General features: G+C 48.5%; 1 protein-coding gene across 1 annotated transcript in view; it reads right to left on the bottom strand.

The window, feature by feature from the left end:
- The window catches only part of WNT9A (Wnt family member 9A), a 78,636-nt gene that overhangs the window by 9,019 nt on the left and 52,117 nt on the right, over positions 1-17,500 (bottom strand). Inside the window, exon 3 of the mRNA XM_038391071.2 lies at positions 10,445-10,707. Within this exon, the coding sequence (XP_038246999.1) occupies positions 10,445-10,707 (263 nt within the window). The remainder of the gene's footprint in view (positions 1-10,444; positions 10,708-17,500) is intronic.

Below are 17,500 nucleotides of genomic sequence, written 5' to 3'. Positions count from 1 at the left end.
TAGGACAGAGAGGCACACTACCGATCTCAGTGGGATGCAGGATGCACAGGGCCTATACCAGGGGTTCTCAGGACAAATTTTTCGGTGACCTCAGAGCATGGCCACCAACTCTGGCTGGTGGCCGATCTTGCCCTTTTTCCTAAAGCATTTAATTAGCTTAGGAAAAAAATCAAATAAATATGCACATTGAAATCATTGTCATTTATTTATTGCTAGCTAGCAAGTCTGTTGTGAAAAGTGAGATTAGCAAAACATACAAGTATCACTTTTCACAACAGACTTACTCAGTCCAGGCAAGCCTGGGACATATTAAACCCTGGGGGAGGGTCAGGGGAGATGGGTGGGGGCGTTAGTGAGACCTGGAGCCTGAAGCCCTGCAGCCAGAACCCAAAGTCCTGCAGCTGGGGCCCATGGATGGAGCCAGAAGCCATATGGCTGGACCCTGCCGCCACACAGCCAGTGCCCAGGGCTGGATCCAGAAGCCAGAGCCTGCTGCCCTCTGCCACCCCTGAGCTGAAGCCCAAAGCCCGAGCCCCACCACCCCTGGGAAGGTGGGGAACTCACTGGCTGCCTGCTCCTCCAGTGTTGTACCCCAGGTAACTCCAGAGGGGGTCTGGGCCCCAACCCCTGCTGGCAGCCCCAGCAACCAACACTAAGGTGGTACATCTGGGGAGGGGGGCACTACTTTGCCCTCCCCACCCACTCCCAATCACAGCCCAGGATGCTGTGGCCGCAAGAAAAGCCCCGGGTGGCTGCATTTGAGAAACACCGGCCTTTACGGTATTTTGCTTCTACTCCACAGTAAAGCCACAGTTTAAGCTCTTCTGGCCCTTCCAGGGGTAGGATGTGACCCAGAGTGCGACGACAAGCGAGGCTGGGAATCAAAGCCCACTAGTTTGCAAAAAGAGTCCATGACGGAGCGGCAGAGCCATGAGCATGCTATGCAGGTTTGCTGAAGACTTCAGCACACCAGTGACTCGGCCTCATGTCATTTTTATTCTCTCATCTCCTGCCTCCCTCCAAGGCATGCTAGTTGGGCAAATCTTGGAGCCTCTTAGAATCATAGAATCTCACAGTTGGAAGGGACCTCAGGAGGTTTAGTCCAACCCCCTGCTCAAAGCAGGACCAATCCCCAATTTTTTTTGGCCCCAGATCCCTAAATGGTCCCCTCAAGGATTGAGCTCCCAACCCTGGGTTTAGCAGGCCAAATGTTCACACCACTGAGCTATCCCTCCCCTCTTTCAGCACTGTATGTTACAGAGCGAGGCTACACAATCTTATGACAAAAAGGTCAGAATCATCATAATTATCCCCATTGTACAGATGGGGAAACTGAGGCAGGAAGGTGAAATTACTTATCCAAGTCACCCAGCAGGCCATTGGCAGAGCCAGGAACCACCCAGGTCTCCTCTGTTGAAGTCCATTACTCTACACAGTAGGTCACAACCCTGGGGAAGGGAAAACCAACCGCTTTTCAAAGAGGCCACAGTTTGCATGATTTCAAGCCCACCCCCCCGCCACACACACACACACACACACACACACACACACACACACACACGAGGGGCAGTTCCACTTGAGTCCTTCAAACTCAAAGCTGGAGGTGGGAAGGAAAAGGATGCTTAGAAGCCCTGAAAATTGAAACCAAAACTGACACCTTTGTACGGGGTCTCGTGTCAGATTCTGCCCTTGTTTAAACCCAGCAACTTCTGTGGGGGGTGCAAGGGTAGCGTTTGGCCTGGAGGCGAGGTTTTTATTTCTTTACTCCAGCGTCCCCAATCTTCCACCATCGCATTCTGTTGCTGCAGAAAGGCTGATGTCAGAGAATGGAGACATCCAAAGCAGAATGTGATTTCTGAGAAGGGCTGGGGGGGGATGGAAAGACCAACAGTATCTATTTCCAAGGTGTACACACACCAGTCAACCTAGGGAGTTCTTCCCTTTACAGCTTTAAATTTGTACATGGGCTGTTCTTACTTACTGCACGTCAAAATAATTCAGAGCTCAGTAGGAACAGGGGTTGGGTAATGGAAGGAATGTGTTTTCATAGGAGATAGGAGGTATGGGAGGGAAGATGGCAAGATGCAGGGAGGCCCAGTGCTGCAGAAAAGGAGGCTGTTGCACAAGTGGCCTGGTTTAATAGAGGCAGCCGGAGGCGGCCGGTACCAGGTGAATGCAAGGAGAGGAGAATAAGAGCCAAGTTCTCAGCTGGAACAAAGCTCCATTGCTCTGACTGGATTTAGATGAGTGGAGGATCTGGTCCAATTTGAAGGCATTTACCAGACTGTCCCAGAGAGACTTACTACTGGAGCCCATCCCCCTTAGAAAGGGCTATGTAACCTACTCCACGCATCCTTCTCCTGCAACTACCTTGGTGTCCTCTTGGTTTTCCCAGCAGCCACTTAATTGGACAGTCGTGGGTAGCCTGTACTTTTCATGGATTGGAATAATTATATTTTTATAGTGCTGGTTCTTCCCCCCCACCCCAGAGGGCAATAAAATGCCAACACCACATTTTCCACTAGAGAGGCTTTGTTTTTACTTTAAGCTGACAAGCTAAAACCATCCCTTAAAATAGCAAAGCAGAACACAGTCTGTTTTATACGCTCCCTCCCGTAAAGGTACCACTGCTGAGCACTCTTCCTTTGGGCCATCTGGCTTTATTCAGTATCTTGAAAATCAACCTTCACGCCCCCCTCCCGCCCATGATGGTGTCCGCCTACGTTATAGCCCCACAACAGCAGATGACTGGCTTAAATCCATTTCCCCGACCAACGGGTTCTTAGTTACTTGGCGGCATGAATCCCAAGAACCACATGCAAATTTGCAATAGGTCATGGACTTGGGAGCTGGGGCCCGGCCCAATCCTGATACTACAGTCATTTTTAGAAAGATGCTTCGCATCGTACGGCCTTAAGCAAACCCCAGCCAATGGTCACACTTCATTCCTGTGACAGCCAAGACCTTCTCAAATGCAATCCAATAATACACAGTAGCATTCAAACAAGTGACGGGTTACAGAGAGCGATGTGTTACTGCTTACAGTGCTCAGCTGGGCCAGCTTGGTCAGAAGCTGTTACACGCTATGTGCCAAACTGTCTAGCCAACTCCGCAAGAAATCCCACAACGTTAGACAAGAGCACACAGAACACATTTCAAAACACTAAGAGAGCCCCTATGCTTGCTCTCCTGCAGTCACTTCAAACTGGTTCTCCCCCCGCACCCCACTCCCCCAGTGAAAACTGAAACAAGTTCTTATACCTGACTTCATGCCCAGACCACCAGTGTGCTGGGCAAAGCTGACGAGAGAGGCTTGCATAAGGTCTGTACTGCAGTCACTTCATGCTCCTGGAGCAAACTCCTGAGGCTGCTGGTTCTCCTCCTCACTCCTACAACCCACTCCCTAGTGCTCCGGCAAGCAACCCAGGGCGTGAGATTATCTACCTCTGGCAGCACCCCACTGTTGACTTGGCTGGTGCGTAGGATCCTGTATAATGTGATTGTGCCAGCTGTATTTAGACCCGTTTAAAAGATGCTTGTTCTGACACTCCTGCAGTATCAGACGGGATGGGCAATTTGACCACCTTGGCCCATCTCTCTGCCAGTATGCCAGCAGCACTGGAGGAAACGCAAGGCTCTATGGCACCCCCTAGAGGACAGGCAAGTGCAAAGAATGCAGGCTGCAAGGCTTTATGGGTGCAAACCTTCACTGCCGGGCCCAAGGTGAGAGGAGATTTATTGTGTCTGGCTGAAGTTTTTGTGTTTGATGGAGGTGGGGTCTGTTGGAGAAGGAACATGGCACTTTATGAGCCGTAAGTATTAAAACCACCAGACAAACCTGGCAACATTGTCCTGATCTCCCTGCCAGCCCCATGGTTACCCACAGCCAGGACTACTCAGCCCTGGCGCAGGGTAGAACTGAGCATCAAGTTTCCACTCCCCTATTTTTAACGAGCGCACCAGTTCCTCCATTCCAGAAGGGTGCGTTTACAGTGCTGGTGCATAACAGGGACATAATGAGCTCCCCATAAAAATCTCTTCTTCTGGGGCTCGTGAAGATTCAAGAATCTTACAAGGTGGCTACAGTGAAAATCCTAGTGAGCTTCCTCTCGCAGCCACCCTCCCTCACTGCCAGTAGTCACAATTCAGCTGCTCATGGAAGTCTTCCATGGAAAGCCATGGCTTGGGCGGGGGGGGGGGCGTCTCACCACATCGCAAGAGAGGCAGCCAGGAGAGGGCATCTGCTGGTGGACAGGTCTGTGCGGTGCTGGAGAATGGATTCTGGTGCTAAGGCCCCTGGGACAGAAGTGTAGCTAAAAAGGAGCTGCGGCAGTGCCAGCTCATTCAGGCCGGATACTGTAACTTGACAGGTTTCAGAGTAGCAGCCGTGTTAGTCTGTATTTGCAAAAAGAAAAGGAGTACTTGTGGCACCTTAGAGACTAACAAATTTATTAGAGCATAAGCTTTCGTGAGCTACAGCTTTGTTAGTCTCTAAGGTGCCACAAGTACTCCTTTTCTTTTTGTAACTTGACAGTGGGAGAGGAGAGAAGAGGATGGCACGTGTGGCTTGAATAGGATTTCTGCAGCGTATTAGGTCAGGTTAGCTCACACTTTTAGTTTAGAGAAGGGAGTGTCGATTGGAACACATACTAGCTAGTTGAGCGGAAGCCCATGGGGAGCTGAGTTACCTGCTTTGCCCCCATCTCAGACTTACTCTGATCTTGCTTCTACCACTGGGGTCCTTTTACAATCAGAAATATTTCAGCAGTGACACTAAGGTGATGCAAATTCACACAGCAGGTTGGGGCAGAACCAGGAACAGAAGCCCAGTCGCTCTATGCCCAGGCATTTGCTTGATGCACTCGACCATCCTGCCTTCAACACCACTGGATTTATGAGGGGGGTGGGAGGGGAGGAGAACTTCTTTTAAACAGAGCTTTATTTCTGTCCTCTAAATCAGTGATGGTCACAGCTGGAGTTGGGACACTGGGCAGGCCAGGGCTCTGACGTGGCAAAGCATTCTCGCTCTAGTGCTTGGCTGGCTGGTTCTTGCTCACATGCTCAGGGTCTAACTGATCACCCTATGTGGGATCAGGAAGAAATTCTCTCCCAGGTCAGACTGGAGAGGCCATGGGACTTTTGCCTTCCTCTGCAGCGTGTGGGTGCAGGTCACTTGCCAGGATTATCTGGGTGTCTCTCAATCCCCTTTAAGGATTAACGGGAAGTGGATTACGGTATACCACCACTTCAAGAATTTGGAGCATCTCTGTTGCTCTGGATTAAACAAAGACTGAATGGCTAGCCAACCGCAAAAAGCAGTTTCTCCTCCCTTGCTGTTCACACCTCAACTGCTAGAAGAGGGCCTCATCCTCCCTGATTGAACTAACCTCGTTATCCCCAGCCTGATTCTTGCTTGCATATTTATACCTGCCTCTGGGAATTTCCACTACAACCGACGAAGTGGGTATTCACCCATGAAAGCTTATGCTCCAATACATCTGTTAGTCTATAAGGTACCAAAGGACTCTGTCTCATCTGCTCAGACAGCAGCAAACTGATTAGCCAGCACTGGAGGACCCCACTTCCGCCACACACTCGGGGAAGAGGGATCAGAGCAGAGCACCACTCTGCAATGCAGTGGCATAATCCTTCCACACAAACACCAGCAACTATAGCCTGTGCTTGGTAGCCAGCTAAAGCCCAGTCTTAAAAAAAAAAAAAAAAAAAAAAATCAAATCAAGTTTTGGACACTCTGCAAAAACAAACAATCTCACAGTTTTAGCTGAAACACTGAGCACAGATCCCCATTCGCCCCCCACTGGGCAATCAACCGTTCAATGGTTTTAAGCCAGTTCCTGGAATTGTCTAAACTCAGGAGCTGGACACACAATCATGGGAATTCTTAGACCGTTTTATTCTTTGAGCCCAGCGTGCAGCTCCCTTAACTCAGATCAATAACCTGCTCCTCACACTTTTCCAGGTGTGGATTCAGACATGTGTGCAGAGCAGGGAAAGAAAAATCCAAAAGAGGTATATGCTAACAGAACTTCCCTTTAGATGGTCATTCTAGAAACAATAACTGCATCTGTTTCCCCCCTACCCTCTTTTACATTTAGATTTTTTTTTTTTTTACTATTATTCAATTTAATGATATTTAGAAGAATGTAGCCCAGCTTTAAAGCTGTGTTTTGCAGGGAAAGTTTAGCTTCAAATTCTTCCTGATTTGGTTAACGTTTGTAAGCACTTCGTGAGGGCTAAGTACTTTTCCTGATGGGTTAACTTGGAAAGAATTCCAGTGGCAAGTTCATGGTCAGGCCTTCCTTTTCAGAATTTTTTTTGCAAGTCAAATCTGAACCTGGAAAAATAAAATGTGTGCCTGTATCTTTCTACCTGCAGTTGCCTTGCTAGCTGTTTGATTTGTAGGTATAGGTCAGGTAATTAGCCCTCCAGATGCCAGTATTTTGGCAGGAGCAATTTGCTGGGGATGGAAAAATGCAGGTACAATTTGCAGCCATATGTACCCCTAAAGAATTGCATATGCAACATGCTTGTGTCTCATGGTTTGACTTGTTGAAAGGAGTGATCATTACATATCCTTGCGTGCATTTAGCCTTAGAAGTCCTGCCTGACAGCTCTGGAGATGAAGTCTCCTTGTCTGCTGGGAATAAGGACAGGTAGAAAAAGGAAGGATTGTGCAGCGATCTGGGCTGTGGGAGTCCTAGGTTCAAATCCCTGCTCTATCAGAGGTCCTATGCGACCTTGGATAAGTCACTCTATGCCTCAGTTATCTTACAGATTGGGATATTAGCACTTCTCCCCCTCAAAGCGCATTCTGGTCAGATAGTTTGATACTCCAGTGACTGGGGCCAGGGACAGTACCCCAGAGAGGGACAGGCTAGACTTCCAACTCAAGCCTCATATGGAGAGGTCACCTCCAGGGGCAGGAGAGCTGACCAGCCAGACCATTCAGTCCTAGAGTTCCCTATGGACACCAACCAAATTCCTCTTTTTTGGCAGTTACAGAGGAGCCCAAACACACTCTTGGTGCTGAAAGCCAAAAGCACAGCTATCCCTAGTTACCACCAACTGGGGTCTGAAGTACCCTGTGGGGCTTGAGGGGAAACAGTGACCTGCTGCTAAAGCCACTTCCTCTAGTACAGCAGTCCCCAAACTTTTCATGGTCATGCCCCTGTCCTTACCTCTGATTGTGCACCCCCACTCCAGGAACAGGGCCACAGCTCCTCAGGGGGTGGGGGGGCATGGCACGGACATGGGAAACAGGGCCAAGGCTGAGGCTGTAGATGGGCAGGTCTGGGCCAGGAACTCAGCCATGGCCAGTGGCTGAGGCTGGGGCCAGGCTGGGAGGTGCTCCTGCCCTGATCTCTCCCTGCCCCCAAAGGTTCCTCCATGGCCCCTAAGGGGCATGCCCCACAGTTCGGGAACCAGTGCTCTAGTAGGATTCTCCCTCCCATTCCTGCCCTTACAAACATGAGCTTGGGGAAGAAAAAAAAAACAAACACACCCCACTGATGCAGAGACCTGAAATAAGCTGGAACCATTTATAGCCTTCAGCAGCTGGCTTGGGAATGGGCCTTTAGTAGTTGTACGTAATCTCAGCAGGCCAAAACCCCTCAACTGGCCTTTCAGGTTGCTCCAAAATAAAGTGAGGAAACTTAATTACTGCATGAGGGGGGGAACAACTTCTGATGGATTTATGGTCTCAAGAGACTGGGCAGTGGGAATTCACTGCTTTGCAGTTTTTCTGCCTCTGCTCTACACCCTCATCCTCCCTGGTGGAGCAGGCCTTTGAACGCACCACCCTGCAGAGGCAGCCGACAGTCACCCACGTTCCTGTCCCCTTCAGCTGACTGGGATGAATGGAGAGAGGGCTGGGAACAATGGTCCTTCCTGGGTAGCTGCATCCCCTCTAGTAGTGCCCCTCAGACTGGCAAGGCATGCTTGACCAAACATGCCTCAGGGAAAAGGTCAGGCCTTTGTGGGATTACAGGAATTTAGCAACGCTCCAGAGAGATAGTTACAAAGTCACGTTTAATGATACTTTGCTGAGAAACATGGATGAAATTTAATTAAAACATCACTTACCCAAGGCCGGTGGAACTAATTGAGTGGGCTAACATTCTGACTTTTCATTAATGGGTTACAAAAAAGGGGGTGAAGAGGGTGGTGGAATAGTGTCCAGCCTCGCTTTGTAATATAACAGCCTCTTCCACTTCGCTGCCAGCCATGGAGCTTTACGGCGTTGACTTCTTTCAGCAGGGGGTGGTGGGTGGGGAGAATAGCTGAGTGAGCTCGAGTAGATTTGGCAGAGGAAGGGAAATTGCTTTTTTAATAAGTGGGCTATTCAGAGCTCATGCTTCACAATAAAGAGGATGCTGGAGAGGTCCGAAGTCTAATTACCTCATCCTCACGCCAGACAAGCTTGCCCTTTCATTAGCAATTGAGGTCATATGGGAAGCACTTTGCAAGGCCAAACGGGCATAACCAGCTCAGTAATGATTTCAGTCTTTGAGGGAAGTTACAATCGACACACCAAGGGTGTCAAGAAGTGAAGTCAGAACCTCTACCAAGAGGCAAAATAGGGTTTTTGGTTGTTTTTTTTAAAATGGAAGGGACAGAATAATACCACCACCTAGAAATACATGGCACATTTAATAGCCTTTGTCCATGGAGAAGTTCCTTGGTTGACTGGAAGGAGACTAGCATTCGTTGCCAGCCCAGGAATTTAGCTCAGTTCCCTTCTGCTGTATCAGGGCACCCGTGACACATTCTGCCAGGGTTGGGGAGTAATGTGGGGGGTGAGGGGGGCAATCCATGCTGCTGAGAAATGGGGAGAGACCACCAAAAATTGTGCTGCACCTTTACCAGATTGTTCCAGTGTTGGTCCATGGCGGGGGTGGAGAGAGAGCGCGTGTCTGGGTAGGTCTCTCTCGCAGGCAAGCTATCGGAGGGAGGAGTCTTCTGCCCCCTCCTTCCCCCCAAGCCAACCCAAAGCAGGCTCTGTGGTGCACTGCACGGATGCAGCTGGTCCACACTGGTTTAAACTAAATGGATGCCTTTAAGCCAGGGCAACCCCTAGTGTGGACAGTTGTGGCCCAGCGTTTAGGGCCCTAGCCTGGGACTTGGAGCCTGAAGTTGAATTCCCTGCTCAGCCATAGACTTCCTACGTGACCCTGGGCAAGTCACTGGTTTTCCAATCTGTAAAATGGGGATAACACCTCAGATGAGTGTTGTGAGGGGATAACTACATTAAAGACTGGGAGATGCTCAGATACTACAGTAACTGGGGTCCTCCAGGTACATTAGATATTAAAAGGGAGCTCTACTGCAGCGTCTCAAGTTGGTTTGTGCTAATTCAGATTAAGAATTGCCTATTTTGAAACACACAGGGTAGATTCCTCCATTTAGGTAAAAGTCAAGGCACCAGCTGGTTTTTGAGCAGCCCTCCCGCCACAGCTATCAATTTAGCTTTTGGTGCTAGTCAATGGTTGGAGAAGCTGGAGCACAAAAATTCAGGTTCAGTTTCTTTAGGAAGAGAAAAGGAGATTGCCAAGAAACGTGATCTTTAAACAACTCTTTATTGGCATCCCCCTCCATGAAGGGATCAGGATAGAGAGGCTGCCAAAGCAGAGGGTTCCTGCACTTTCCTTGACATGCACACCTAGCACTCCTTGTTATCCCTGGGAATTAATGCTCAGCTCCATGTACAAGTGACAAGATGGACACAAGGAAAAAACAGGTTACAAGAACACTCCTTATTCTACCTGAAAGAACAGCTACAGCCACACCATACCAATGGGTTTAGCCACCAGGTTTTAGTACAGTTTAGCTCTTATTGTGGCCAAACCAGGGGTAGCATTGCTTCATCAGCCAGAGTGAACAAAGCCAGGTCAAACACAACAGCCTCTTGTCTGCATCTTTAGAGTTATCATTGAATGATGGTGGGGCAAACTATCCTGGCTACATTAAGCTACATGCTGGCAGGACCAAGTATACCTAGACCATCCCTGACAGGTTTGTCCAAACTGTTCTTAAAAATTCTCCATAGACAGGGATTCCACACCCTCCCTTGGAAGCCTATTCCAGAGTTTACAGAACGTTTATCCGAATATCTAATCTAAATCTCCCTTGCTGCAGAAGGTGAGAAGCTTCTCAAAAGCTCTGCAGGGGCATCTTAGTCCTGACAGCAACAGTGTGCAATTCTGCTCCTCCTGAGGGGAAGTGCTCATGCACCCTGGCAGTGGCCATGGTATTATCAAGAGATAGCCAGATGTGATCAAGTCCAGAAGATGGAGGGGAGACTTCCTCTGATTCCACTTCCGACCCAACTCTAGGGAAGCGAATTAACCCAGACCACCCCTTAACTCCCCCAAGCACCAATTTCCACAGGAGCCAGATTGGGTGGCTGGAAGGAGCAGCCTCTCACCTTCATGCCCACAAGGTTGTTGTGAAAGTCCACCCTGGCTCGCAGGTCCTTGTTGGATTTCTTCCCTAGGAACTCCTTGACAAACTTGTTGCTGTACTTGAGGTTGTCACCACAACCGCCCCACTGCCAGGCCTCTCGGTTTTCCAGATCGGGGGCCTCATCGCAGGTGCAGCGCTCCATGCGCCCAGCACTGCAGGCCTTGGCCATGGCGTGGGTGAGCCCGGCTGAGGAAATAGCATAAAGGAAGGCTGTTTCCTTAAAACCTAGGAGAGGAAGAGAAAGGACGGTGTTACTTTGTGGCAGGACCGCCTTGCTGGACACAGTTATCTCCAGTGGACTGGATTGAAGAGATTAAGTCATGCCAAAAGCATTACTCCACACAGGGTAATACGACACAGGGTGAAATATTGGAGAATATGAAAGAACAATCTGTGGCAGAGAAGTGAGGAGGGAAAGGACAGATCAGAACTCAGCCTGCAGCTCTCATCCTACGTGTGGCTAAGGCCTTGTCTACACGAGGAAACTTGCTGGTGTAGCTATTCCAGCAAACCCTCCTAGCGTAGACGCAGTTTATACTGGCATAAAAAGGGCTTCTGCTGGTGTAGCTCACACCAGTTCCCTAAGAAAGAAGCTATGCTGGCAGAGACACTTTTATACTGCTATAAACTATATCTACAGTAGGGCTTATACTGGCAGAGCTATGCCAGTTAAACAAACAAACCACACTCATACCAGCATAAGTATGATGGTTAGAAATTATTAGCATAGACCAGGCCCATGCCTGAGTCAGAGAGGAAGGGAAAGTTTTTTGGGGGGAGGGGTTGCATCTGTGAAGATCCCCAGCCTCCAAAAACCAGCAGAGGAACAAGTCAAAATCATCATTAAGTAATCCACATACAACAAATTTGAGGTCAGCAAGAGCTTCATGATCATGACTTTGTTGCACAGCAGAACCACTTGCAGTTAAATGGTTACAGTGGGGAATATGAACAAGACTTTCTGCTCCAGAAGCACATGAGCTCAAGGAAACAACTAAGTATGTTATTATTCCTTATAAATATCCAAGACGATTGAGCAAAGAGGAGAGCGACCTACACAGTAGCTGGCCCATTACCAAAGGCACTGTCACATTTGAAAAGAAGTCTCTTGTAAAGTGTCTTGTGTGCATGCACACACACCCACACAATGTAGCGACTGTATCCATTTCACAGTTAATTAAACTGAGGCACAGACAGGTTAAGTGACTTGGCTCAAGATTACACAAGGAGCTGATGAAGACAGAAATGGCTCCTAGGTCCCCTGCTATCAAGAAAAAGCTACTGCACGTTTGAGATCAAATCCCAGAATTCTGTTCTGGATCAGACTCAAGAATCCCTATCTTGTGAATCACTCAAGCGAAGGGTGAGACAGTGGCTGATGTCCGTCAGCTAGTCAGTCACCCAAAGACATGCATGGCCACTGCCAGATCCCTTCTAGTAGCGTGAACTTTCAAAGCAGTAGTTTTAGGAGTAAGATTACATGGTGCTGGGCCAGCACCAGTTTTAGCATTGCCAGGGCATTCCCAGATCCATAGATTTCTAGGGACACGGCACTATGTAAGAGCCAGGTTGACAGCAAGGGCCTACGGGAAGTCTGAACTTGGGAGATGCAGGTTCCATTTCCTGTGTGAACTTGGGCATGCCACTTGGCCTCTCTGCCTCGTTCCCCATCTGAACAATGGGGATAACAGCACTGCCCTACATCACTGGGGTGTTGGAGGATAAACAAGAGATTGTGAAACACTTAGAGATCTGCTGATGGAAGGCTGTGTCTAGGAGCTGGGCATTATATTGTCATAGCCCAGTGTGATGGGGTGTTGAGCCCACACCAGCCCTGAAGGGGTTAAGGTGGCCCAGAAGCCTCTGACCGGAGGCCCAGGGATTTATAAACACTAATTGCTGATTAAGCCCAGCTGGGGGAGAAGCTGTAACAGCAGGAGAAAGCTGCAGGGACACCAGTCTGCTGTCAGAGAGACAAGGTGGGAAGGAGGAAGCTGAAGCTGTAGGCCCAAGGAAACAGCAGGAAGGAAGGAAACTGTAGGGGTTGGCTGCTGATTATAGGGTGGGCCTGGGATTCCCCTACCAGCCACTGGGAAGTGGCACAGAACTGCTGGAGGTGCCCTCCATACAGTTGGTCCAGTGAGACGGATATCCTGGAAGTGGGGGCCATGTAGTGACCTAAACAGAGAGCTGAGCTCTGAAGAGAGCACTGAATTATGGGAAGAGACCATCACCACAGTAGAGTGGCCATCAGCAGGGGGCATCATATGGCAAGAACGCTGCTGTGCCATGCCTAGCCAGGAGGAGGTGCTCTTGCGGTGGGAGAACCCCATCACCCCTCATTTATTGCAGGGCACACAGAGCTAAAGATCTCTACACAAGGCCATTCTCACCCCCACCCCACACACGCCCAATAAGAATGCAGAGTGCATGGCACTTACTAAAATCCCCAATTCCACACACTGCCGCATTCATTGGCTGTTTCTTATCTTGGTACCAGGCAGGCTAGACTCTGGATGTGTTACAAAACCCAACATTCAAAGGGCAATGGCTGAAGGTGACTGTCGCCCATACCACAAACATCACATAACCCCATGATTTGGCCCATCTCAAGCAGGTGAACCTCTATTAGAGTTGCAGACTTGCTCCAATCACGGCAGGGGTGCTCAGTTGCTATGAGTGATCCCCTGTCACACAGGAAAGATTGTGCATTACAGAATGGCCACTGACAAATGTAAAAGTCAATGGGAGCATTCAACACTCCAATATTGGTTTGTGGCAACTTTGTCCTGCTAACTTTTGGATGCGAACAGAACAGAGGAGAAACTGGATTTGGCAGAGAGATTGCTAGATTTGTAGGGTGAAGCAGTGTGCTCCACTGGAGGGATTCCAAACTGCTCAAGTGTATGTCATAGGCTCTATATAGCTAGAAGTGGTAATCTTTAGATAGAGGTGAGTGCTTTTGGAGCAAGACACTCGTCTCTGCTGCTGCGAGTGCTATTGTAATGCACACATCTCCTGGGTGTGGTGCTCTGTCCCATCTAGTGGCACTGAGACCACTTAGCCAAGGCTGTCATTAATCTAAGGGCCATGTGGCTTTTTGCTCATGCAGTAGCGACTCCTACACTTCGTTCCAGATTCGATCCCACCTGCTGACGACTGGGGTCTGTCCGCATTACACTATAAAGTACAGAAATGAGAATTTACAACCATGTTGTAAACCTTCTGCCAGGTGGAGCCAGTGGCAACCAGGGCTGGGTTCAATATTTAGGGGTTCCTTTCCATCAATCCAACATAGAACCGGCTCAAGTTCCCACCCAGTAACCTAGGAAAATTATGTACCACCCCGGGCGCCTCTGAGAGGCAATACTTCCCCTCTCACAAGCACGAAATCTGAGTGTAGAAAAGAAACTTAGAAGGAGGGAAGTAACTTGGCATTAAATTGGGAAGCCACCACAAACAGGGTTCATAAACACAAACCATGAGTAAAAGACCCACCCCCGAAGTAGGTTGGGCAGTGCCCTTTTCCCCTCAGGTTCTTAAGTCCAGCAACCCAAAAGACCTTTTCACATGCTCGATCCTTTTCTGCATCCCACTCGCAGTTGCTGCTCTTGGTCAGTGCAGACCCAGAGTTCAGAGGTGCATCTGCAGAGTTCACCTCCCATCCTGGGTGTGTGTGTGGGGGGGGGGGGGGTGTAAAGATGCATCTTACTTGCTCTGCTGGCTGCCCCAGCTGGCCTCTTCTGTTGAGCCCCTCCACCAGTCACCCAGCTGGCTGCTGATTGCACTTCTCCACTGCCACCCTGCTGACCACTCATTCACCAGCTGTCAGTCACCTTCCGCCTCTCTGCTGTGACCTCTGTACATCAGTCTTAGTGATTTTCAGCTCTTTTGCATGCTGGGCAGAAACATTACCTCATCAAGTGATTTCAGCTCTTATTTGTTTTAATTACTCAAAAGAGACTCCTAATGAACTCTATTTAGCGCTATTCATTTTAGGAGAAGAACAGGTTAAGCCAGTCTAGAGAGGACCTCTTGGGAAGTGGGGGAAGACGCAGGGCAGTGCAGCCTCCTGACCAGGACAGCACAACTGCTGTTCCCATCCCCTTTTACTTTCACAGGACTGACATTCAAGCCCCTGCTTAACAAGGTTTTTTTCGACTGAGGGTGCCCCCCCTTCATTTGGGACAGGTTAAGCACAGTCCTGCTTTCCTGTATTCCTACAATAAATTACGACGACATTGGTGGGGTGCTGAAATATCGTTACCATTCAGTACGAAGGTCATTTGTACCCAACACCAGCCAAAGTTGATCCTTTGACACAGTTGTAAATGATGAATATGGAAAAAGAGTTGGAGCAAACTGTATTTACATAAACACACCCACAGTCTCTTCCCCTCCCAGTTAGTTGTCAGGGAAGCATTCCTTTGGACCCTGCTTACACTATAAAGCATGATATTGGAACAGGAGATCAAAAATACATTATGTGGCTAGAGATCCTGAAGGAAACTGCATCAACCATCAATGTGAAACAGCCAGCAACAGATGTGCTAGAAAGGCAACAGGCATTTTTGCATCTGGGTTCTTGGCCTTGTGTATCCAGGGTAGCATTGTATTGACAAGGAGTGCAACAGGCCCCAGATAAAATAGCCCAGGCTCTGAACTGCAGGGGGCATATCAAAACAAGGCCTGAAAATGAATTTGGTGAGAAGGGATCATTTGGCTGGCATGCTGCCATGACAGTGCTTAATGGCAAAACTTCAATGTAAGCTTGCTCCTCTTAGGTCGATATCACAACCAGGCCATAAGGTATAAAAGCTTGTTCTCCACTTCCCTCCTCCATCCTTTGGGACTCAGATTCCCAGTGCCCACCGGCCTGCATATCATCTCTCTCCGGCAGCTCAGCCAGTTCAGTCAAGTTCCTGTGACATTTGGCTCTGGCCAGAATTAGAGCCATCTCTGCAGTGCACTATTTGATTGCACCAAGATATTTTGTAACAAGATAATAGACTAAATCAATGCAGGCATTCTAACCTCAAGTGTCTGGAGAGCCTGCCATCTACGGTGATCCAGTTTCAGCCATTTCCAGATCACTTGCAAGTCTCCAAAAAGGGCATCCAAAAAAGGATAATACATACACTTAAAGGGATTTTTTTTTAAAAATTGTTAAAAAGGAGCACTTATCTGGAAGTTACAACGCATTGATCAGGCACTTTTGGTGACCAAATGCAAGATACAGAGAAGACAGGCAAGTTTCTCTCCTCCTTCAAAAGGTGCAGTAGCTCAAAGAAAGCTGCTCCCCCCCTCCCCCCCCAATATCTCCATGCTGGCACATTTGAGTAACTGCAGATTACTAGATAACACCTTTCCCTTTGCCCCAGGGTAATGGCTTTTGCAATGCTGAGACAGGAACCCAGAACTCCCCTCGTGGAGAAGTGAAAGATTCCACGGGCAGCATATTATGCTACAGGCACAATATCTGCTGGATTTACAGCCTCTGGAGGGCAGAGAACGCCAAAGAAATAAAACATGGAACAATAAGGCAGCAGGCAGACTACTGGAACCTGCAGTGTTGTCATTTGTTATGATAAAGCCATGTTTTTAGGCAGCTAAAATTCAAGCACCTTTAATGTGGTAATGGCTGTCCATCAAGCCAGCTCTCAGCTGGAAGGAACAGGCTGTGGCCTCCAGGTGTCAGTATAAGAAAGAGCTTGTACTCAGTAAGCTCCATTAACCAGGGGTAGTTCTGGCAAGCAGAGATATTTTTAAATGTCTTACAGCTCAGGTTCAGAGACTAGGGTTTCATAGGACTTTCCTTGTTCCACACAGTCAAGGACAGGCTATCAGTTTAGACCCAACACTTCAAGTGATTAAATTTTGTACTACCTGAAGATAGGAAGGAGTGTCTCATGGTTAGAGCAGAGACAGTGCTGTGCCATGCATACGAGAATGACACATGTTGTATGTCCCATGACCAGCCGGACCCGCAGAACAATTCCATCTACTCCCTGAACGAAATGACATCCTCTGCACACAGACTGATTTCACATGTACTGTGTGTGCAAGGCCATTTTGCAAGCAAGTGTACAGTTGCATGCCTGACTCAAAGTGTCACAGCATGCCACTGAGCAAGTGTTTGTGTCAGGACACCTGGGTTCCATTCCCACCTCTCATAGACGGGATGACTGTCCCTTAATGTCTCTTGGGTCTCAATCTGGAAGATGGGTATAGCATTACTCAGCCATCTCAAAGGGGATGCCAAGAGAGTCTAAAGTTAGTTTTTGCCTTTCCAGAGCCCCCCCTTTTCACCCAGGGAATCTCTAAGCACTTTGCCAAAACACCATCTTATTTTCCATTAGGGAAAACAGGAAGTGGGTTTTTGCCTCTTCCAACTAGCTCCACTTGTATGCAGTATTACAGTAAGACTTAGTTCCCTCCCTTCACACAAGGTTAGGTGACTTACAAGACTTGCCACCAATATTCACTCCCGTCTTCCACTCTCCAGAGTGGCTCAGAGACAGTGTAAATTAACCATCCATATCGTCTTCTACCTGGAGCCATTCCAAGCCAGGACAAGTAGGGCTGAATGAAATGAAGCTTTTGCAGCGTTTTCTTTGCACTAGGACCTGGCAAAAGCTGACTCAGCATATCCTCTATGCCCCTTTATTTGTGCTGTGTTTCCCTTTCATAAATTAAATCAGCTCAGCACATCTTGCTCTATGCCTTCATTTTAAGGAGAAGATTCAAAGCATTTTGGTCTGAAAGTGGTGTACTCTTTAGGCACCACTCCAAATTTCGTGGTTTATTAAGAGTGTTTCTTACCTTAAAGAAAAGTCTGGGATGGATTGGGGCAAATTCTACCCTCTGTTAAAAGTCAGGAATTTAGAGACAGAACAGAGGGTAGATAATTTAGCCTAATGAGTCCATCTGTGAAACTCCACTGAAGTCAATTGGCAGCAGGCATGTAGGCGAGTATACTGCTGGAACCATCGTTACCACACCCCACTTTGGGGGTCCA

This window comes from Dermochelys coriacea, chromosome 2 (genome assembly GCF_009764565.3).
Source record: "Dermochelys coriacea isolate rDerCor1 chromosome 2, rDerCor1.pri.v4, whole genome shotgun sequence".
In the NCBI taxonomy this organism is placed as follows: Eukaryota; Metazoa; Chordata; order Testudines; family Dermochelyidae; genus Dermochelys; species Dermochelys coriacea.
The sequence above is the reverse complement of the archived record's forward strand: the minus strand, read 5'-3'. Positions and strand labels throughout refer to the sequence as shown.